Source organism: Peromyscus leucopus, chromosome 6 (genome assembly GCF_004664715.2).
Source record: "Peromyscus leucopus breed LL Stock chromosome 6, UCI_PerLeu_2.1, whole genome shotgun sequence".
Taxonomy (NCBI): domain Eukaryota; kingdom Metazoa; phylum Chordata; class Mammalia; order Rodentia; family Cricetidae; genus Peromyscus; species Peromyscus leucopus.
In genome coordinates, this window is record NC_051068.1 from 123,683,232 (window position 1) to 123,707,854 (window position 24,623).

Genomic DNA, 24,623 nt, shown 5'->3' on the forward strand with positions numbered 1-24,623 from the left:
TGTTTTCATTTTATGTAGTATGTGTATGTGCGTGCCTATTCGCTTATATGAGGAGCACATGTAGGTGCCTGGTGCCCGTGGAGGCCAGAGGGGAGGTGGGGTACCCTGTATCTGAGTCACTGGTAATTGTGAGGCTCTGTGTGGGTGCTGGGAACCAAACTCAGGTCCTCTACAAAAGCAGCAAGTGTTCTTAACCGCTGAGCCGTCTCCCCAGCCCTCGACTCTGAATTTGGGGGGGGGGGGCTAGGCAGTGGAGGGACTCCTGATGGAGCCTAGGCAAAGCAGACTTGGGCAGGTGAAAGCCAAGGTCGGCCACCTTCATCCATGCGGCAGTGGTAGAAGCGCATGGAGTTGGGTGCCCCAAATCTTTATCCCATCGTTAGTTGTCACCAGCTGTGTGGCCACTGGCAAGCCGCCAAAGCTCTCTGTGCTTAATCCATTCCCTTAGCGTGAGGCCTTTCTTCCCCCATCTACCTAAAAAGGTCACTTCACTTTTGAAAACATCGACTCAAAGAGTTCAGACGGGCATACTGTAGAATAAGACAGTAGCCAAAACCCATGGCTTCCTCGTAGCCTCTGGATCAGTCTTGTAAGGAAAGTGGCCTACTGCTGCATTTGCCTGGACTTGAGGAGTTGCCGGCCAGGTGTACAGTTGTACCACAGAGCCTGGCCCAGGCAACTCGCCACCTCGCAGCCGCGATAGTGGTTAGTTCCTGGTGTTCCTGTGGAGACCGTGGCCCTGAGCCGCTTACCTCACCAGGAGGGCACAAGGCTGGCGAGGACAGGTTGGGAAGGGAGTGGCATGCATTCTGGATCCTGCCCTGGAAGCATCTCCTTCCCTGAGGTGTGTGCACACCCCTGTTCTCCAGGGGTGACTACCCTCTCTCTGGCTGTGTGGCTCAGGCAGAGCGTCATCTGCCCCCTACCGGCTCCTCTAGGCTGGGCCTGTCAGCAGAATCTTCTCTAGTCCCTTGTCGAAGTGATTCAGAGATGAAGGGTGAGAAGGAAACAGCCTTGGGTCTTTTGTGGGACATCCTGCCACCCCCAAAACAGAAATAGTTCTCGGTGAGGCCACAGAAGTGGCCTAGAGGAGAATGGACCAACACAAGGGGGAAATCCAGACATGGCGAGGAGGAGTCTACAAGGGCAGTTCTGCACCTAAAACCCAGCCTAACCTGACCACGACTTACTAACTAGACCATTCTTGCCCTATTTTTATATTTCAACTTTTTAAAAAGTGTTTCTGTTATCTGTAATGGAAAGATTTGGTCACTGTTCCTGGGCAAATGAAGGCTTTGAACGTATCCCCTAAGCTGAGTGACGTCCTTTTCTTCTTCTGGATGGACACGCTAACATCGGCTTACCCTTTGTCCAAACTCTTCCCCCTGCTTTACTTCCCGGGGGTAGCCGTCAATCAGGAAGCCCTTGGTGTAGCCCAGACTGGCCACCATCGTCTCCTTCAGCAGCTCCAGGATGACACCCTAGAGCAGAAAGATTGGTCAGCAGAGGCCCAGCCGCATCCCCCAATTCACAATGGATGTGACTCCTCAGACATTCTTCTGTGAAGGGAGGATTGGGCAGCATTAATAGCAGATCTCTTGAGTCAACCTTCATGAGACCTCCTCCTCTCCCCCCACCTTAATGGCATAGTGTGGGTAGGTCTTTCAGTCAGGTCTGGGCCATGGTTCCATTGGGGGGGGGGTTCTTACCGATCTGTCCTTGCTGCAGTTATGTGACTAGGAATCTTCCAACGTAGCATTTTATACCCCAGAAGACACGCTAGTCCTGTCTCACACTGGATGAACAAGGCATCATGGCAGATCCGGGGCAAATGGAACACTGCTCAGAACCTAACTCCCCTGCCGCTGTTCTCCGGGTAGGCATTACACAGAACTTGACATGTGCTAACTCGAGAAGGCTTTTAGATTGGAGGACTATTTTCTAGCAACATGGTTTCCCCATAAAAAGACTGACTTAACAATTGTGGAAAATACGGAAGGAAAGAACACGGAGGCAGGGGAGCAGTGTTGGGGCAAGGCCTGTCGGGAGGAGGTGGGGAAGCCCTCAGCCTGTAGGTTTTGGCCGGAGCCTGGGGGATGCAGATATCACAGGTGTGGCTAGACCCCTTCCCTAAACAATTGTGAGCTAATTCTTCATCAAGTTCACAGTCGAATGAGGAAGACAGACAATGGCAAACAAATGAACAGACAGCAGCTGAAGATAACAGGCACACAGAGAGGGCGAAGGGCCAGAGTCCACCAGGGATGCTGCTTTCCCTAGGGCGGCGTCTGTGATAAGTGCGGCCCTCAGGCGGAGCTCTGCGGGAAGTGGTAGGCCAGCTACAGAGTGCGTGCTGGAAAGCACCAGGCTGACCTGCCAGCAGAGGCAGCCACAGCCTGACCTGAGGAGGAAGAAGCTACATGGGAACCGGCAAGGTGAGGGCAGTGAAGGAATAGCACTATGTGATCGAGTTTTGAGGAATAATCTTTGAGGGACGGGGACATGGCTCAGTGGGTAAGGGCACCTGCTATGAAAACATGAGGTCCTGAATTCAAATTCCCTAGTGCCCAAATTAAAAAGCCAGGTACAGCAGCATATGCCAGCAGCTACCCACAGCATTGGGAGGCAGAGACAGGTGGATGCCAAGATCTCCCTAACCATCCAGCCTGGCCAAAAGGTGAGCTGCAGGTTCAGTGAGAGACTCCATCTCAAAAACCAAGGTGGGGGGCAATGGGGGAAGACACCTAACATCGTCCTCTGGCCTTGAAACACACAGACAGACACACGTCACGATGCATCCGTAGTAAACGCAGAGCGTGGGCCAGGTGCTGCCACTTTGCTTGTGTTCTCCGTCTTATTCAGCCCATGACTGTGCTGGCTGCTCATGGTCAACTTGACATAAACCGAGACATACCTGGGAAGGCGGAACCTAAACTGAGGAATTGCCTCCATCCGACTGGCCTGTGGGCACGTCAGTGGGGCATTTTCTTGATTGTGGATTGGTGTGGGAGGGTCCAGCCCTAGGTAGGTATATGCTTTCCTGAGGTGGGCCTGGACTATGTAAGAAAGCAGATGTGGGCAAGCAGGGGAGGAAGCCAGCCAGCAGCTTGCTCCATGCTCTTTGTTTCAGTTCCTGTCTCTTGGTTCCTGCCATGAGCTTCTGCCTCAGCCTCCCCAGTGATGGAGTGTGACCTGTGACCCAGATGAACTGTTTCCACCCATAAGCTGCTTTCGGTCCTGGTGTTTATCACAGCAATCGAGAACCTGCTAGGATAAGTGTCCCCTGCTCAGAGAACGGTCCCATCCACAGTCAAGCTGCATCTTCTCACATCAACGAACCTAATCAAGATACGCTCCCTCGCCCCCAGCATGCTCATGGGAGTGTCTTCTAGGTGACTCTAGAGTCTGTCGTGTGGACAAGCAGCACAAAACAGCACACCTCCACTCCAAGGAGACTTTGTTTCCCCGAGGTTTCTGATTTGAGCATTCCATACCACCTATGTTTTGAAGATTTTACTCTAAAGTGAGGCTGGGTTTGGAAACACATGTACCAGGCTGACATTTAAGCAGCTGGCCAAGGAACAGCTTGGAAGTCAAGTGGTTGTCGGCCCAACCCAGCCCACCTCAGGACTGTCACCAAGGAGAGAGGTCAAAGCTGTTCCCTGGCCCTCAAGGTGTCTTTGTCTTGGTGATCCAGACCACCACAGTAGTCTGTAGTGGGTAGCCATTCCAGCTTTGGTCTGGAAGTTCCAACCCCCATTGAGGCTTCATAACTATCATGCCTACAAGGCGGAGGACCTTGGAGGACCTGAGATCGGGATGCGCTGCACTGTCTTGTTTCCTGAACCTGGACGCTAGAGGTAGATGAAGGGGAGTTCTCCAGAGAACACCGCCGGACTGTGCTGCGTCTTTTCCAGAGCCCGCCACCTACCTATCCCTTCATTTGTAAGTTACCCACTAAATAAATCTTCCTTTTTACTACGTGGAGTGACCTTAATAATTTCACCAATATCAGTCAATGGCTTGACCGCCAGGGAGAGCAGGGTGGGTCTCTGCTTACCGAGGGCACCAGGTCTCCACGCTCCATGATGTCACGGATCAGTTTGCTTCTTTCTGACTCTGAGGCCAGTTCCTGGCGCAGGAGCTCGCCAGTGGAGAGATGAGTGAATCCATATTTTTCTGCCAGTTTCTTGCACTGGGTGCCTTTGCCAGAGCCAGGGCCACCTTGGGAGGGAGACATGTCAGGCATGCATCTCAAGTCCACTGCCTCCTTTTTGGGGACATAATAATTATTTTTCTAGTGGATATTATTGTATAAAATAATGGTTTCATGATGACATTTCATGCATGTTTATCATGTGCTCTGCTGAGACTCACGCACTGTCCCCTCTCACACCCCTACCACTCTGCTCCCCCTCCTCTTCCCAAATGGTGGTCAACTTTCTATTTGCATGTCACGTGTGTGACATCTAGATTCTGTAGGAGACAAAGTGAGCACATGTATCAGTGTGGTCTTCATTTCTTTTTCTTTCATGTGTGCATGTTCATGTGTATGGAGGTGCATGCATGTGCCCATGTTTACAGAGGTCAGAGGATATCCCCAGGTTCACACTCAGGAATGCTGTCTGCTTTGTGTTTTAGACAGGCTCTCATTGGTCTGGAACTCGCCAAGTGAACTAGGCTGGCTGCTCAGTAAGCCACAGGGATTTCCCTGTCTCTGTCTCCCCAGTGCTGGGATCGTGGGCACACTCTGTCTGTCTTTTCCCCCATTAAGCGTTGTTTATTTTGTGTGGTCACACGCATGCAAAGGTGCTCACACTGAGGTCAAAGGACTTTTGGGAGTCAGTTCTCTCCTACCAGGTGCTACTGGGGATGGAAGCTTCGTGGTAGGTGCCTTCATCTGCTGAACTTTCTTGCCAGCCCTCAGGACATTAAAAAGATTGATTTATTTTTATTGTATGTGTATAGGTGTTTTGCCTGCATGTATATCTGTGTACTATGTGCATGCTGGGTGCCTATGGGGTCCAGAAGACAGTGTCATAGTCCCTGAATCTGGAGTTACCGATGCCCAAGAGTGGCACGGAGTAGTGGTCATAAGTATCTCCAGCTGTAGTTTTCTGTTTTTACTGTCCTCACTATGGGAGTAAAGCTGTAGTACTTTGTTGGGGAATATTATTTTAAGGTGTGTTACTTTTGTTTATGTTGCATTTGTTTAACTCTGTGAAGCTGTGTTACTGTGCCTGTCTAAAACACCTGATGGTCTAATAAAGAACTCAACAGCCAATAGTGAGGCAGGAGAAAGGATAAGCAGGGCTGCAGGCAGAGAGAATAAATAGAAGGAGAGATCTGAGAGAAGAAAAAGGAATGAGAGAGGAAGGAAAACTCCAGGAGCCAGCCCACCCAGCCACCCAGTCACCCAGCCACCCAGCTACATAGCCAGACATGGAGAAAGAAGGAAAGAAAAGGTATACAGGAATAGAGAAAGATAAAAGCCCCAAGGCCAAAGATAGATGGGATAATTTAAAGTTAAGGAAAGCTGGCAAGAAACAAGCCAAGCTAAGGCCAAGCATTCATAATTAAGAATAAGCCTCAATGTGTGATTTATTTTGGGTAGTGGGCCCCCCAATAGAGCAAAAACAAACAACAACAATACTTCCTTCACTAGACATGTATTGGAGCCTTATGACATCCAAAGTTGTGCCGGGACCCCTAGACACACACACAGTGTGGAAATGGGCCAGTCCTTAAAGAGGTAGCTCTCCATGGAGTGACAAGTGCTGTGGGATGTTCTGTATGGCAAATGTGTTGCTCTGATTAGTCAATAAATAAAACACTGATTGGCCAGTGGCTAGGCAGGAAGTATAGGCAGGACTAACAGAGAGGAGAAAAGAAAGAACAGGAAGGCAGAAGGAGTCACTGCCAGCTGCTGCCAGGACAAGCAGTATGTGAAGATACCAGTAAGCCACGAGCCACGTGGTAAGGTATAGAATTGATGGAAATGGATTAATTTAAGCTATAAGAATAGTCAGCAAGAAGCCTGCCACGGCCATACAGTTTGTAAGCAATATAAGTCTCTGTGTTTACTTGGTTGGGTCTGAGCGGCTGTGGGACTGGTGGGTGACAGAGATTTGTCCTGACTGTGGGCCAGGCAGGAAAACTCTAGCTACAGACAGGTGTTGGGGCAAGCACAACAGTTGTGAGCAGGTTGAAAGTGCTGTGTGTGGGAGGAACTCAGCCTGCTGCATGGCCTGGAGACAGGAACATCCAGACCTTTCCTAGGGCATGAGACCTTCCAGGGACAGAGAACGGCCACAATAGCCTGCACTTAGTGAATTCTTAAGAAACCCTTGGTGTTAATTTTCAAAAGATATTGCTTGTTGCTTATGTCTTCAAATATTTGTAACGTGTAGAAGAATTGTAAGTGGCACATGAGGGGAGTGTGATGGCACAGGTATCTCACTCTAGAGCACGTCAGTGTCCCTTCCTACACACTGGGGAGCAGGGTTTTCCTATCCACCCACACGGTCACATCTGCAGACCACCTTTGGCTTTCAGTGGAACCACCCTGATTGGCTCAACAGTGTCCATTAAAGCCAGCAGACTAACTCAGGGTCCTGTTTGCTCCTCTGGTCACCTTCGATGTGGAACAGACCCTCTGGTCTCTTTGACACTTTTTAGAACGTCCCTTGATGTACTTTTTCCGTTTTTCCAGCTGTTAATCTGAGTATCTGTCCTATCGACTTGACTATTACATTGACTCTTCCCTACCATTCCCCAAGTTTAGCTAGTTGCTAAATTAGAGTATTCTATATCTAAAAAAATAGCTAACCTCTAATAAAAACTCATGGTACCCATCACTGCTCTAAGCATTTTCTATGCATCAATTTAGAATAGCAGATGATGCCCATTTTACAGGTGGGAAGTAGAGGCAGAGAGAGGCTAACTCCCTTGCGTGTCTAGTAGGAGCTAACCTGGTGTGTGAAGTTGGGGCTCTGGCTGGCAGAGGTATGCCCTTCTCCTCCCCACTGGGGCCACATCTTGTCTCCTCATGCTCTCAGCCTAGAGTCTGGTCATCGTTCTGTCCCTGCTTACAGGATGGGTGAGGTCCATGGACCCTGCTGCTGTGAGGGTCTACCTGGAAGCACGCCACCCCCACTCCCCAGTGGCCAGTGTTGTCCCGTGCCCCACGCAGCGAAGTGCAAAGCCCGGGCTGTGGCATGTCAGCCCTCCTGCATCTCGTCCTGTTTCCCCTCTTCCACCTTTTCTCTGCACCCCTCCTTAAAAAATGGATAAAAAAATAAAAGCAACCTTGCAATGTGTCAAAGAGACCAGAGGGTCTGTTCCACATTGAAGGTGACCAGAGGAGCAAATGGGACCCTGAGTTAGTCTGCTGGCTTTAATGGACACTGTTGAGCCAATCAGGGTGGTTCCATGAAAGCCAAAGGTGGTCTGCAGATGTGACCGTGTGGGTGGATAGGAAAACCCTGGTCTGTGGATGAATTTGTAAACAGTCTTATTAAATAAGAAACACAGAGCCAAATACAGGGGTGCAAGCCATAGAGATCAGAGCAATAGCCACCAACTAACCTTAGCTCACCACCTCACCTTAGCTTCCCAAGAGAACCTCTTCCTGTCTAACCTGCACTTTTATTGCCTTGCTGTTCTGCCTTCTCATTGGCTCTAAGCCCAGCCACATCATTTCCTTGTCACTGCCTGTCTGTACAGACCTCCAGGTCTCTATGGTTGGCACTGGGATTAAAGGCGTGTGTCACCGCGCTTGGCTGTGTCTTTGGCCACATAGAGACTGCTTGCCATGTGATCGGATGAAGGGCGTGTGTCACCACTGCCTGACTTCTGTTTATGGCTGGCTATGACCTCTGATCTTCAGGCAAACTTTATTTATTAACATACAAATAAAATATCACATTTCAGTACAAATATCAACACTCTGGTCCCCTGTGTGTAGGAAGGGACGCTGACGTGCTCTAGAGTGAGACACCTGGGCCATCACAGTCCCCTCATGCTTCACTTACAATTCTCCTATACGTCACCAATCTTTGCAAACTGGTTCCTTCTAGAGGATCCTGAAGCATTTGTTCTTCCTGCTTCTCAGCTTCAAATGCCAGGTCCTTCCTGTTCTTTCCCTAGCTTTTAGAAAAAAAAATTAAACAATATTTATTTTATATATTTGCTCTGTGTGTGTATATGTCCATAATTGGTGCTCATTCATGCCTCCTAATCATAGCTTCCTGAAAAGGGAATATTTAAAAGAAAAATACAAAACACAATTGAAATTCTAGCCAGAATCACAACTCTCGCGGGGAGTGGAACTCGCTGTTAAGGAAGGAATGTCAGTTCCCGACGACCCACTTTAGCAGAAGGGCCTCTCAGCTCCCTTCCTGTGTGGCAGCCAAGCCAGGAAGGATACCCGTGTTCTGTCATTTGCTCATCCAGAGAGCTGCTCTAAGCCAAGTGGGGAGGTTCAGATGCCCCCACAGCACTGCAAGGACGGTCCAAACATAACAGGAAAACAGCAATTACAGAGGGGCAGAAACAGGCAGGTCGCCGCAGGGACAGCTACCTCCTAATGCACATCCGCTCCAAGCAGTAACTCTGGCTTCCCGCTCTAACAGGAAGGGAGAGCGAGGGGACAAGAGAGACACTCAGAGGAAGAAGTGCTTCTAGGTAACTGACTAAGAGGGGTTCACAGCTGAGCTCTGGGAGGCCACAGGATTTCTGTGGCTTGTGTTTACTTGGAAACTCCTTTCCTGGGAAGGCTGTGGCTGGTCATGTGGAAAAGATATTTTCCGACTTGGCTTCCAAGGCAAAGACACTGTGTTCCAATTATTTCCTTCTTTCAGCCTCCTACTAATATGACTATTATAGGTTTGCCCCTCTGAAATGTTATTTAATAAATCTCGACACAAAGGCAATTAAAACGCTCCATCTCAAATTAACAACAGCTGTGTGGAGTGGCGCTCGCTCGCTGCCCCAGTTAGAAGCCTTCCGTGGGAGCAACAGCTGCAGATTCTTAGCATTTTTGGGCCAAATGGTGCAGGCAGTGTGGAATTTTAAGTAACCTGTACAATGGCATGATTCTTCCCCTGGCTCCAAACTGGGGAGCAATGTGATTTTCCTCACTGTAAAAAGAGCATAAAGTCTGCTGGTGGCTGCATGGCTTTTCATCCTGGCTCTAACGTCACCAAAGCCCCAACTTAACACTTTTAAATAAAGGGGGACTTGCGATCCCTCTAGGATCATTTGATAACACGGGACCAACGTCTTTTGAAGAACCCCATCTCAGAATGAAGGGTCTGTGCTCTCCGGTGGCCAGGTGACCGATAGCCACGATTACTGCCGCCTCAAACTGTAGGCTTGTGCCCTCGGCAGACCGTCCACAGCCCCACGTGGTATGAGTGAGAGTCCAGACGACATTCCGCTTTCAAGGGGTCTGTCGGGCCTTCATGGGAAAAAGAGTGGAAAATCCTTATTTTCAGTCTCAAATGGAATCTGAACAGACGGGCCTATGGAGTTTCCCATGTGAACCTCAAGTTGCACTAACGGAACAGGGGAAAAACTGGGAGCCTGGCTTTCCACTCAGCCTGTCTCCCCAGAGCCAGCTGAGGGGTGCTGCTCTTCCAGACCCGGTGTTCTTCAGGCTAGCCCTGCACCAGTTTTCATAACCTCTCAGCCTTCAAAGAGAGGACCCGGATCCCCAGCAATTGTTGCTGCTGCCTGGCTTTGGGAAGGGTGGGGGAGTCGGCAGAGCCGGCAGGGGTAACCCATTCGGGTCCAGCTCTGGAAAGCGCGGGCAGATGAAGATGTACGCAGACAACCAGCTACCAGTGCCGGCTGCCAGCTACCGAGGAGCACTTGGGTGACTCTTCCTGCGGACTTTTGCCGTAGTCATAGTGCCGAGCTGGGTCCACACTGCTGTGTCTATTCTCACCACCTGGCACTATCTACCACCTCAGGGATCACTGAGGAAGTAGAGCTGGGGTTATTTAAAAAGCCAAATCATGTATTTGTGTGAGTTCACAGTCAATATTATAAACACACTTCCACAAAACATGGTAACTTTTCCCCCCACCAAGTGGAAATGATAAAAGGCATCTAATCTAGGGCTATTATGAAGTTCATCTGCAAGTATTTATAGTTACATATAGCTGACATGGGGTGGATATTTTAGACTTGGAGCATGAGGACCTCATGCAGTCTAGGCTGGCCTTGTGCGTGATGTAGCCAAGGATGATTTTCAGCTTCTGGTCCTCCTACCTCGACTTCCGAAGTGGTGTGATTACAAGGATCCACCACACCATCAATTACAAGTATCCACCACACCACCACAATCCGTGGTGGCAAGGACTGAATACAGCTTCATGAACTCTGGGTAAGCGCCAGACCAACTAGACACAGCCCAGCCACGGTGTCTGCTACTGACATTGTATCGTATACTCTTGACCCTTGGCGGTAAGTCAGGCTTAGCGGAGGCCTACTCACACAGCTCTCACTTGGAGAACGTTGATGGGAGGCTTCTGTAGTATGACACTGATGGGCCCTGGAGCAAACCATCTTGGAGCTGTCTTCCCACTGAGGAATATCAGCTGCGTGCTAGGCTGTGCTCAGGGCCCTCAAGTGCCAAGTCAGAGGAGGGGTTAGTAATGAATGACCATGCCAACACATGCGATGTGTTAAGGAAGAATCTAGCACAGTGTGGAATCCTCTACCATGTGGAGGAAGTGGAAAGCAAGAGGGTCCTGCAGACAGTGGTGCAGGAAAGAGTGTGACACACTGTTCAGGGCCCAGAGAAGAGGGCTCTGCCAACCAGCCCTGAGGGGCTCTTGGAGAGGCTGTGCTGGGGGACGGTCTGTATGTCAAATGCTCTGATTGGTCAATAAATAAAACACTGATTGGTCAGTGTCCAGGCAGGAAGTATAGGCGGGACTAACAGAGAGGAGAAAGGAGGGAACAGGAAGACAGAGGGAGACACTGCAGCCGCATGACAAGAAGCATGTGAAGATGCCGGTAAGCCACGTGGCAAGGTACAGATTTATGGAAATGGACTAATTTAAGCTATAAGAACAGTTAGCAAGAAGCCTGCCATGACCACAGTTTGTAAGCAATATAAGTCTCTGTGTTTACTTGGTTGGGTCTGAGCGGCCGTGGGACTGGCAGGTGACAGAGATTTGTCCTGACTGTGGGCAAGGCAGGAAAACTCTAGCTACAGGCCTGAGCACCGCAAGTGTGGTGCTGGCCGGTCTTGCTCTCCCCGCTTCCCTCTCCCTTGCTAAACCATTAGACTACATTTTAAAGCAGCCACCAAGGTCTATTCTGTTATTTGGCCACTTCCTTATTTATGCCTGACTAAAACTCCAAGGTCTAGCTATCAAAATTCATTATTCGGCTACACTGACTAACAGTTCCAACCAGGACTTACCAACTCATCCTAACACAGACGTCCTGCTTTTCTCCTTAAAAACCACTCCTGCAGACACCTGCTGCTGCCCTGGTCCAGAGGCAGTCCCTCCTCCCTGACTTGTCCCTCTGGGGTAAGAAATCTCCTTTGTGCTGAGAACTTGGTGTCTGGGTGTGTCCTGTGCCGACTCTGAGGCCCCCTTCAAGCCCCGACTCAGAGGCTCTGCACTCCTGTGGCCATGGATTGGCTTTTTAATTTTCCTGACCTTTGGTTTCTACTTGGGGAGAAATAATCAACCTTTTGTCTCACTCTGTGACTTTTCCCCACCAAGTTCCAGTACTTGACCAGTCGCCAAGTTTTGATTCTACTTCTGAAAAAGCCTTTGATATCTATCTGTTGTCTATAATCTCTCTATAAATGTTCCTCATCTTTTCTCTCAGGCAAAAACATGGTACCTGGTACCTGGTTTCTAACAAAACCCTGTTCCTCAGCTCTGTCCTGAGTTATATCATTGAGCACACAGAGGTCTGAATCAAATATAATCCAAAGTTAGAAACAATGTGGGCATTTCATCACTTGGAAATGTCAGACTATGTGCAAGCATGTGAGCTGTATCAGCATGTATGCAATTCTGCATGTGTATTTGATAGTTCAATAATAAACACTGGATCTAGAGAACTCACGGAATTACATTTCTCTAAAGCAACACAGAGGACATTTGTTGGATTCTAATTGCCATTAGCAAAGTGTCCCAGGCCTGTATTCCTACCCACAATCCAGTTTCATCCATGTATACGTCTGGTTGAAGCTAAGACTTCACCACTTGGCTCCAAACTTCTCTAACGGTGTCTTCCCACCCCGTCGCTTTTCCGCTTGTCTGTTCTCATTATGACCCCACCAAAGTGATGCATTTCCTTGGGACTCTACTTCCCTACTCAGCTGTACACCAGACCCGAACTGGTGATGAATGCTTTGCCTGCTTGGAAACTGTGGTGCTTGCCCTGACAAGCGCTGCCCACTCCTCATGGCTGGCGATTTATTCACTTGATTTATCTCCACTCTGAGGTGGTGAGTACTCCTGGACAGAGGCAGGAGACAGCCCATTGGGTCCTGCGGTCTAACGCCACCACAGCTTTAACACCTCTTGGCAACTGCGTTCCTCTTCTGCTGATACGAGACGTTCATGGTTGTGCTTGAGAATTTCCCAGAGTTCTCAGTGATGATGATATGGGAGGTGGACGGGAGAATCCCTGGAAGCTTGTGGATCAGTTATCGTAGCCTACTTGGCAAAGTTCTAGGCCAGTGAGAGCCTGTCTCAATCAAAGAGAGAAGACACATGGGGACCAATGTCCAAGACTGTCCATGGTTGTCATCTGATCACACACACACACACCACATACACACACTACACACACCACACCTATACCATACACAACACACATACACACCCACCACACACACACACACCACATATACATACTACACATACACACATATACAACACAAACACATACACACCACACACACACACACACACACACACACACACACTACACACACCACACATATACCATACACAACACACATACACACCCACCACACACACACACACACACACACAACACACACACACACACATACAACACAACATACACACACACAAACACATACACACACACACACACACACCACACACACACACACATACACACACACATACACACACACACACACACACCACACACCACACATACACACCACACACATACACACACAACACATATACACACACACAACACACACACACATACACACACAACACAACACACACACACCACTTACACACACACCACACACACACACACCACACACATACCACACACACACACATACACACTCACACCACACACACACATACACACACACACAGAGTGATCTTAGCACTAACATTGCACACTTTGACAATGATTAGACACAACTTTTCCATTGTGGACTATTTTCCGCATCTTTAAAGGTGAATGGTCTTTGCAGTCCTAGCTTTGAGAGTATCAAGCAGCTTTTGCAAATCAATCTATCCCGTTTCTAGGTAACCTCTGTTGTCGTTTTTCCAAAAACTCACCCATTCCTGCCCTTGAAATCCTCCTCTCTAAATGAAAACGGTCTCAACCCTGAGATTATGATGTTGCGACTGAATGATTCCATTCAGAGAAAAGCTGTCTCGCTACTTAACTGTGATCTGACTGCCCAGGAGCAGCCAGCCAGCTGGGACCCAGAAGCCACTCCTGTGGCTTTGCCAGGCTGGGCTTCAATGTGCCACTGCTGGGAGGCAATGCTCTGCGGCCTGGAGTGATTAGGAAAACCACATGTTTATACCCATCAACATTTCATTAGCTCTGAAAGCCTTTGACAGGTGTCTTGGTGGACATGTTGAAACACGCCAGTGACAGGTCCAGCCTGGGTCGTAAGAACTTCAAAAGGGACTGGAATCCTGAGACCAGCAGACATGCTTCCTTATCCTTGTGGCCTGGCATCCAGAGGTACCTGACAACTGCTGGATCAGTGACTGGATGGTGAGCCCTTAGCAAGGCAGCCCTGTGCATGACTCGGGGGGGTCAATGGGCCTGGTTCTAGGCCTTACAGCCTTGTACATGACACAGGGTCAATGGGCCTGGTTCTAGGCCTTACAGCCTTGTACATGACTCAGGTCAATGGGCCTGGTTCTAGGCCTTGCTTTGGACTTGCTGAGTGGCTGGAAGAGAACTGATTTGCCCCCTCTCTGGGGCTACAGGACTCCTACATCCTGGCTCTAATTAACAATCATTGATGCAATTACACAAGCAAAGTAAATTAGAAAGCCCCTGGCCCCTGTGGCATGCTAAGAGCCACTCTGCCTCCATGGCCTGGCTTCCTTGACTGTGAACTGGATTCCATGAAGGGATCCCTACTTTGGGTTGGGTTACTCCACAAAATCCCAGCCTATGGAAGGAATTTTATCCTGACCTGCTACAGTTAGGCCTGGAATATTCTCTAAAGGTCTATGTATGTGGTAAAGGCTTCAGTCCTCAGCTTGGCACAGTGGGATGGAGTTTAAGAGGTGGTGCCTACTGGGAGGATTTAGATCTTAAGGGATGATCCCTGAAGGTGGCTGGGATGCTTGTTCATTCATTTTCTCTTTCAGGGCCTGGCCCTGAGGTGAGAAGTTCTGCTGTCATGTGATCCCACCATGGTACGCCAGGCAGGCTCTCCACCATTGACTCACAGCCTGAACCCATCTCTAGAGCTCTGGACAGCCAGCATTTGGCTGCCCAGCTCTTCTCTTTGCTATGGAACTGCCATAGTCTTGCTTGGTAGGAGCTGTACCAGCATGGTTCCTGCAGTGAACAACCAAGAAAGTTAGTGTTGGGAAAAAATTCCCAACCAGGAAGGATACCTCTGAATACCTGCAGCTGATGCCTCCTGGAGACTTTAGAAGATTCCCTAGGAAAAGGGGGCAGGTATTTACAATTGACTTTGAAATGTATAAGAAGTAAAGCCACACCGAGGGGTAGAGAAGCACAGATCTGTGAGAAAACAAGATGTTGCAAAACGCTAACAGTAGAATGTAGTTGACAGGCACACAGTGCTCACTGTAAAAATGCTTCTAGCTCTGCTGGAAGTTTGAAATTTCTCATTATTAAAAAAAAAAACGCTAACCATCAAAACACATTCCCCAGGTGATTCTGGGGATGGGCCTGTTTGGGAGCTTCTAGAGGAGATAAGCAAGAAGAAGCCATTTGCTGAGATCCTCCAGGGGCTGCCTGGGGGCTGTGCTGATCTTTCTTTTCATATTTACAGCATAATATGCTGAGATAATGGCTCCATGGTGAATGAGTAATTGTTATGACCGCCAATAAAGTCCTCATCGCCTTATTAAATGCTGGGCCATTCCTCTCACAGCAGAGGGAGGAACTGCTGGTGTTCCCTGTCAAGCTGGCGGGAAGGTTCCAAGATGTGCCTGAGAGTTCCTGCATGCCACCTAGAAGAAAGTCTCCATTTCAGCCCTTTTGGCTTTCTGTGTTACCTAATAAACGTCTGCTTCGTTTGTGATAGGTCAGGTGATACTTTAAATGGCACTTGAAACAGGTGCTCTCTAAAAGTCTGTAATAGAGAACACTATGCCAAGAGCCACAGGTGCCCTGGTACCACTGGGTGCCGTAGGGCCGCCACCTGGAAGGCCCTCTGGCCCTCCTTGCTGGAGTCAGGCAGATGTGGAGTTCACACGTACACCACACAGTTCTCTATCAGCCAGTGTGATCACCGGGTACCAGTGAGTTCCAGGCAAGCCAGGGCTACATAGAGAGACCTCTCTCTCTCTCTCTTTCTCTCTCTCTCTCTCTCTCTCTCTCTCTCTTCTCTCTCTCTCTCTCTCTCTCTCTCCTCTCCCTCTCTCTTAAACACACACACACACACACACACACACACACACACACACCCCAAACAAACAAAACTCAGGAAACTGAGCACTTGTTGAAATAACTTTGGTAAACTCTTCACACAGCAGAGTGCAGGAGATACAGTCAGCATTTTGTTGACTACACTCTTAGTGCAGGTTCAGGAGAAACTGGACCAGCTGTTCAGACAGCGTGATAGGGCTTCCAGAAGGATTTCAGGTACGGGAAGGAGGTCAGTCCTTATCGTACCTGGCAAGCACATAGACTGTGTTCTTTTCTTTCTCGTGGTAACCTGGTATTCCAAAGGGCCATGAAGTTAACAGTACCACTTTCTTGGAGGAAATCATTTAAAACTTGAAGAGGAAAGAAAGAAGAAAGAATGGAAGAGAGAGAAAGAAACTAGGCTGCATTGTGCAGTATTCCAAGGATGGTGTCGCGCACTTTTGAGTCTGTTCTTTGCAGAGTTTATTATTAGCTTCATTTGAGTAAAGGAAGTACTCATGCCACTTCCGCTAGACGTGGAATCCGTTTGCAGTGTAAAGTTTATGTAACTGAGTTCACTCTCAAGACACAATACCCATATTTCTCCACCAGAAAGATGTCTCAGTGGTGCCTTCAAGGGCTCTCAGCCAGTACCGCAATGTTTGCCTGCCTCGTCTCGCCCTGAATGGCCATGTCTTTGAAGATACAGCTGTTGGGGCCAAGACAGCATGACAGAGCCATTCAGAATCTGGACTCTTTCCCAGAGGGAAGAGGTGTATGTGTGTGTGTGTGTGTGTGTGTGTGTGTGTGTGTGTGTGTGTGTCTTCAGCTAGGCCCATCTAAAGGCTGGGAGTCAGGTGGACTTACTTCTCTATGGAAACCCGGCTTCATTGGCAGGGGACTCACAGCCTAAGGAGTGCCAGGCATGATGGCACACATCTACAATCCCAGCATTCAGGAAGCTGGGGCAGGAGGGTTGGGTCACATCTGAGGCCAGCCTTGGCTATGAAACCTTGTCTCACAAATCTAAGCAAGAGCAAAAAGAGGGAATTAATTGTGGGAATCGGATTGCTCGATCTTGGAAGCCAAGAGGTCCTACTGTGGCTATCTCAAGTCAGAACAAGGGAAGCCAGTGGTGGCAAGCTGAGCCCAAATGTCTAAGAACCAGGAGTCCTCTCAGGTTTCTGGCAATTTGATAGTCTAGATAGATGGTGTAAGTTCTAGAGTCTGAAGGCTGAAGAACCTGGAGCTGTGATGTCCAGGGGCAGGATAAATGGATTCCAACTCCCAAAGTGATAGAATCCCAGTTCCTCTTCTGTGTTCTACTCTGCCTGCCCGCTGACCCCATAAACTGAATGGTGCTCACTCACACTGGTGAGTTCCGGTCTTCCTTATTTGGTCCATGGGTTCAAATGGAAGTCTCACTTGGAAAAACCCTCAAGACACCCAGAACTCACGCTTTACCCACTGTCTTGGTAGCACATAACCCAGCCAAGTGGATGCAAAATTGCCCAATGCTTTGCTCATGAGCTGTCTGCTTCAAATCACAGTAGAAGACAGAGTCTAGCCTGGGATTCCATAGCTCGGCATGACCATTCTGATGATCTCAGTTCAGTCTCACATCAGGGCTTCCCTTCACCTTGAAGGGTTTCTTTGTCCTTCTTGTCGCCCTGGCTCTTCCCATTGTACTGATGCAATGCTGGTCCTCTGACATTCTTCTTCTCTTACATGTGCTCTGTGTCCCTGGGTCCAGAGGGACTTTCAGGGTAGTCTAGACCTCCAGGAGCCAGAGAAGCAGAGCCTCTCTGGAGATGTGGCGCTGTCCTCTGATGCCCCCACAACTGTGCTTCCGAGAAGACCAGTGCAGCAAACATCAAGGGACCTGTCCCCTCCAAGATGCCTAAACACAAAGACTGAGGTTTCTTTTGGTCCCTGTGTAGCCTCCCCACTATCACCTCACTTCAGCTGCTGGTTCTCCGAATGTGGCCCACAGACACTGCAGGGTCCCCACTTGTATTATAATTCTAAGAAGCTGTTTGCTTTCCATGGATGGCAGAGGCTGTGATTATAACAACTGAATCAAAGTATCAGAATCTAGCTGAACTAGCTAGCCATTGTATGATTCTTTAATTTTTCTTACATTCATTTATTTAGTATGTATGCATGCATGCCACAACATGTGTGTGAAGGTCAGAGGGCAACTTGTGAGAGTGAATTCTCTCTTCTGCCATGTAGACTCCAGGGATCAAACTCAAGTCCTCAGGCTTGGTGGTAAAGCTCCGCCTTCACCAGTGAGCCATCTCACTGGGTCATGTTTTCACACCACAGTGTTCCTGAATCAGTATCACTCAAGAATACTTAGGCCGGGCGGTGGTGGCGCACGCCTTTAATCCCAGCACTCGGGAGGCGGAGCCAGGTGGATCTCTGTGAGTTTGAGGCCAGCCTGGGCTACCAAGTGAATTCCAGGAAAGGTGTAAAGCTACACAGAGAAACCCTGTCTCAAAAAACTAAAAAAAAAGAATACTTTGGTGAAGCAGAAAAAAATTAATTAAAAATAATTACTCACAACTATGCACTATATTAATTCTTTTGAGACAGATTCTCACTATGTAGCCCTGGCGGGCCTGAAATTTGATGTAGACCAGGCTGGCCACAAACTTACAGAGTTCCTCCTGCCTCTGCCTCCCGAGTGCTGGCACCTAGGGCAGGCATTACCTTGCCCTGCCCTTTTACTGGTCGGTACTGTGAAGAGGGAAGCTCACATAAAGCCATGGGCCACAGAGCAGTAACTGCTTCCTGGAGGAAGAGTATGGGTGTGACTACATTGCTGAACTAGCTGTCCTTTTTAGCTGAATGCCATTCCTGATCCCTCCTTCCCAAGTACCATCCAGGCCCAGACCCCGCTTGGCTTCCAAGATCAGGTGTGATTGGATGCACCCACGGCAGTGTGGCTGCAGATCTGTTTACTTTCTGAGGAACCACCTAGGATGTGTCAGGCTCCACTATCCGCCAGTCATGTTTTTAGAGTGAATAAAGCCTGTCACTTCCAGGGAAACAGCTGGTGGCATGTGTGGATTCCAACTCCTCCCCCAAGGTATACTGTTTTCTGATATATCGTTTGCCTTTCTGTCTTCCTGGGGGAATGAACACTGGTAATGGTATTTTGTCCTTTGTCTGGGCACAAGCACTCCACTAACATTGACGTGCTTTCTCTAGTGCCTGGCCTGTGTCAAGTGCTAAACTGATGCTGCTTTCTCTCACGGTGAGGTTCAATGGAAAGCATCATAATGTTTTATATCAGATTTAAATCAACATATGGGTTGGTGAAACCAACATATTCATGCTGATCCCCAAGTAGATACTTCTGAAAGATAACTCATAGTCCTTTCATAACAGGAAACAATGTAAAGACAACAGGGTTGTAATGAAGTCATAACAATCATTTAATACTGAATTTCGGGAAAAATTCTCAATTCTCTAGGAAAATAAATAGGACCGTGTGTAGTGGCTAACAAGGAATATAATAACACATAATCTGGGCTGGAGAGATGGCTTAGAACACTGGCTGCTCTTCCAGAGGTCCTGAGTTCAATTCCAAGGAACCACATGGTGGCTCACAACCATCTGTAATGAGATCTGGTGCCCTCTTCTGGCCTGCAGGCATACATGCAGACAGAACACTGTATACATAATAAATAAATAAATCTTAAAAAAAAAAAAAAAACACCATAATCTTATCAGAATAACTCCCAAAGCTGATGGCTTGTGTTAGTTAGGCTTGCTGCTATGACAAAAGACCTATAAAAAGCAACGTAAAGGCCAGAAGATTGACTACAGTTTCTGAGGGATTGCTCCATCATGGTTATGAGAGCATGGTAGAGCTGCACAGTTCTCATCATGGCAACCAAGGAGCAGAGAAAAAGGGTACGGGAATCCCCCAGAAGAGGTCCCCATGAACTCCTTCCTCCTGCAAGGTCCTGCCTCCTACACCTTCACTCTCTCCCAATGATGTCATCTTATTATGAATCTACCAAAGCCTCAGTAATTCCACTGATTAGGTCAGAGATCTCATGATCTAACAATCCTCTTTGGAGACCCCTCCCAGACTAGCTAGAGGTGTTTATTAACCCAATTAAGTTGGCAATCAAGATTGCCATCACAATCCTTAAAAACAGTTCCCCACGGCACCAATGCCAACGTAAACAAGGCCATCTGTGTCCTGCCGCTCGCTCGGGAAGCTCCAGCGTTGAGTGGTGGCTCCATCATTATGCCGTTAGCATTGCCTCTCACTCCATCAACCAGATGTGTTTTCCACACACTGATAGCCGGCACTTCTGTCAAGGCTTCGTGAGTCCATGTGAACTCAGATCACGTGATGTTTTGGGCACAGACAACATTGAAAAGTGGAGAAGGAAAAATCGATTGGGCAATAGCAAGATAACATTCAAGAGGAGGAGGAAGGAGGAAGGAAGGGTGGGTGGTAGAGGAGGTTAAGAAAAACAGGAGGCCACCTGGGTGGGACACAGGGAAGCTCTTTGAAGCACATTCTCCAAAGGCTCCCAGTGTTCAGGAGTGGCCGGGCCCATCTTGTATGGAGCAAAGCTTCCTGTATCCAAAGCCTGTGGAGTCCCCACAAAGCCATGTGGTCTGCTCGCTTTCCCTGCAGAGACAGCGTCTGTGTCTTTGGAAAAGGTACTTCTCTACAAACGGGAACAGCAGAACAGTGATATTCCGGCAGGGGTCAGGAGTCAGCTAAGCTTATCCTTGCACCTGCCCCTCTGGTGAGGCGGGAACACTGTCCCTGAGCATTCCTCCCACTGGGGTGGTGGAGAGAATTCCCACTTGCTCCACAGCAGCTTAGGCCCTAAGGGGGTCGGGGCCTCAGCCTTAGGGGGAAGTCACTGCTCTCAGTGAGAGGACTGTGCATCATAGAAGCTCATAGTTAACCTGAACATAACCAACCTCAAGCCATAGCCACAGCCACAGCAACCTGCCTGCCAGTTCTAGTCCAGGAATCCTGATTGCTGTGTCGGTTGTTATGGAAACAGACTACACTACTTCCTAAGGAATTCATTATTCCAACAAATCTATTTTTTCACTAGTTCTAGTCCATCCAAATGAGCGGTCCATGCGCCAGGAACAAGGAGCGCCAAGGAGCAGAGCTGGGGATTAGGAAAGACTTCCTCCAGGAGCAGGAAGTCAAGCCTGACCTTGAGTGACGGGAGACCGGCCATCTCCAGGGGAACAGACTGACAAGGGACGACAGAGCTGCAGTCAAAGCCTGACCTGGGGATGTAGCAGGAAGGACACGCTGGGAGCAGCCAGCATACAGGAATGGGAACAGTCTGCCGGGCCTGTGCCATTCTGCAGGAGCTGATGGTACTTGAATACAGGCAAGAATGTTTGGGACATGAACTGTTTTAGGCACAGCAGTGAATATGTCCACCCAGGCGCTGCTGGTTCTACAGTTCTGCTGCTGCTCTGGCTGGAGCTAAGACGCTAATGGCAAACGGCACAATCCAGGATTTTTTTTTTTTTTCTTGAGATGGTTTCATGTAGCCTAGGCGATCCACAAAGTCCTTTGGAGTCGAAGATGACCTTGACTTTTTGGTCCTCTACCTTCAGTGCTGGGGACTGAACCAGGGCCTTGAGCGTGCTAGGCAAGCATTCTACCAATTGAGGCAGCTCTCCTGCCCACTAGCCTTCTGTAGACAGAACCACATTTGTACCATTGACATCCTGTGGCTCTGTGAAAATTTACCCAGACAGCTCTGGCTGTCCCTTTGTATTCTCAGGGACTTTATGACCTCAGACTGACCTGTGATAATACAGCCATTTTGCTGTTTTCACAGGGTATTTACACCCTAGGCCTCAATTTTAATAGCTGTCTCAGAAAAGAGAAGTCAGTTCCCTGTATCAGAGTGGCTTTGTCCCTTCTGTCTAAACTGGAAATTGTTTTATTTTCCTAAGCAGCACAGCGGCTGACCAATAAGTAGAAAAACAGGAGAATTTGGTCAGATCGGAGAAAATTCTTCTGTTCAGGGAAAGAGGGCCTGAGAGGTCTGAGGACCTGGAGGGTCTCGTGTTCAGTCTTGCTGTCTGTGACTCCACACTGTGTTCTCTGACTCTCTGAAGGGCACAGGGCTTTGGGACAGGCGAGCCGAGGTTTTCGGCTATGCCCAGACCACAGAGCGACATTTGACAATGCATTTCCAAGTGATAATCATTGAGTCACAGCAGTGGGAAAATTGGAAATAATATTGCCAGAGGTGGTAATGGTAACGAGAAGCCATGCTGTATTATTGTTACAAGCTTTTAGAGAATCACATTATTAAAACCACATGATAATGAAGGATTTGAGTTTCTAGATTATCAACTTTAAAGGATCTCTCCTTTCCCTAATTTGGTTTCTAATACAAAATCTGAACAGAGACTAGAATATATTATGGTATAAGGAAGCCTTCATGCCTAGGAAACAGACTTAAAATTTCAGTAAGCCATAAGCAGGACCTATTTTTCTTTGAATTTAAGATATTCAGTAAAGGTTAAGAAATACACTTTTACTTCCTGAGAAAAATACAAAACAAGTATGGGAGAACTGATGGCTAAGGACCACTAGAGGCAAGCAAAGGAGCCCTAACGAGCCTGTAAATCTCAGGAGTCTCACAGACACATGCTGTTCTCAGCTGGAGTTTCCCTTCTGCCTCCTCCCATGAGGCCCTTCCACCTCCTCCTCCTCTGCTCAACATGGCCTCCTCAGGGAAGCTGTCCTGTGGTCGTTACCCACGTGATCTCTCAAGGCTTCACCCAGACTGCTCCTTTCTGCTTTTTAACTCTTAGGAACACTTCTCTGGGGAAGTGATCAGTTAATCACTCTCTTCCTTAGGATGGGGTGTCTGGCTCCATCCCAGCCACAGTCCCCTCAGACAGTTACAGTGTGATGAGGGTGAGAACCTGGCACAGGGAGATGTAGTCACAGATCCTTGTCTCCAGACTGCCACCAGGTAACCGAGTGACTTTGACCAGTCTCTCAACTTCTCTGGGCTCCATCCTCCCCACCTGACAATGAAGGAGATTTACCCCCGAGGTGCCCAAGGTGGTATCCTAAAGTCAGCACACATGTCTAGAAGTTGATCTGATTGCATTTCTCTGGGGAAGACTGCTGTAGGATGGTCTGTATGTCAAATGTGTTGCTCTGATTGGTCAGTAAATAAAACACTGATTGGCCAGTGGCCAGTCAGGAAGTATAGGTGGGACTAAGAGAGGAGAAAGGAGAGAACAGGAAGGGGAAGGGAGACACTGCCAGCCGCTGCCATGACGAGCAGCATGTGAAGATGCCAGTAAGCCATGAGCCACATGGCAAGGTATAGATTTATGGAAACTGATTAACTTAAGCTGTAAGAACAGTTAGCAAGAAGCCTGCCATGGCCATACAGTTTGTAAGCAATATAAGTCTCTGTGTTTACTTGGTTGGGTCTAAGCAGCTGTGGGATTGGCGGGTGACAGAGATTTGTCCTGACTGTGGGCCAGGCAGGAAAACTCTAGCAAAAGAAGACACCATTGTTTTCCCATTCTTGAAGAGGTAGGAGATCTGTCACTATTTATAAGTATAGATAGATACTTTAATAGAAAATGGACAAGGTGTGGGTACTTGCTAATATATATATGTGTGTGTGTGTGTGTGTGTGCATACATATACATACATAATATATATATATACACACATACATACACACATACTTGAATAATAAACAGGAAAGTGTAACTTTTGGGAGGCATTCTGCCGACCTGACAAATTTTGGAGAGGGTTGGAGACTGAACCCAAGACCTTGAACATCACTGGGAAGATCTCTTGTCACTAAGCCACCCTCCAGCTCCTCCCCACATTTAAACTGTTGCAAAACCAGTTTATTCCTGTCCACAAGTAAAGCTGATCTCTACTCCATGATCTTGGCCAAGTCCCTTAACTGAGTGTCGCTTTCTTGTCTGTGTAGGAGAGATGGAATAAGGCTGGACCACCCAACTATGGCGTTGTTTGAGGATCATCTAAGGTAACCTGGAGCATGGCCGGTGCACAGAAGGTATGAATCCTCTGGCATTTTCCCCACATCTTGTTAGAAAGTATCGTTCTACTAGGACACTAAAGAAATGATTTTTTTTGGTGTGTGTGTGTGTGTGTGTGTGTGTGTGTGTGTGTGTGTGTGTGTGTGTGTATGTATGTATGTGTGCGCTATTGGGGATCAAGTCCAAGACTCCACATATTTTAGGCAAGTGCTTTAGCCTTGGGCTGCACACCCAGCCCCAGACTAGACTATTTCGACTGTGAGCTGTGCAGAATACAGCATGTGGTGAGGGAGGGATGTTTTCACGTGTGGTCGCCACACATTTGGCTTAAGTAGAGGGTTGACAGCCAACAGCAATGGGGAGCGTTGGACCCTGACACACAGCATCCCCTTTGGCCTTGCAATGCATTCCTCTGCTATAGAGCTGAGCCGGGGCGGACACTCCTGCAGCCCTGCCTTTTCTATGCGGGAAAGCAACAAGGCAAAAAAAAAAAAAAAAGTTAGATCGCCTATTTATGCACGCAACCATCTGGAAACCTCAGGGGTATTATTTTGATCAAAAGAGGAACATGATTTCAAAGCAGGACAGAATGAGAGATGAATATAATTTTTCTGCTATTACAATATTATTAGCAACTCTATTAGAAAAGTTGAGAGCTGTTACTCACCCATCAGGAAAATAATTTTACATTTTCTCAAATCCTCCATTAAGCCTTTAAAATAAGAATAATT

At 48.2% G+C, this 24,623-nt stretch overlaps 1 protein-coding gene and 1 long non-coding RNA gene across 3 annotated transcripts in view; one reads left to right on the forward strand and one right to left on the reverse strand.

The window, feature by feature from the left end:
* Positions 1-24,623, reverse strand: part of Ak5 (adenylate kinase 5) — a 198,722-nt gene that overhangs the window by 12,915 nt on the left and 161,184 nt on the right. For both annotated transcript variants that reach the window (XM_028879169.2, XM_028879170.2), the window contains 3 exons: positions 24,560-24,604; positions 4,061-4,224; positions 1,365-1,481 (listed from right to left, as the gene is read on the reverse strand). In XM_028879169.2, the coding sequence (XP_028735002.1) occupies positions 1,365-1,481; positions 4,061-4,224; positions 24,560-24,604 (326 nt within the window). The remainder of the gene's footprint in view (positions 1-1,364; positions 1,482-4,060; positions 4,225-24,559; positions 24,605-24,623) is intronic.
* LOC119088236 lies at positions 13,309-15,500 on the forward strand. Its single transcript, XR_005091867.1, has 2 exons — positions 13,309-13,986; positions 14,595-15,500. It is a non-coding gene; the product is annotated as an uncharacterized LOC119088236 (long non-coding RNA).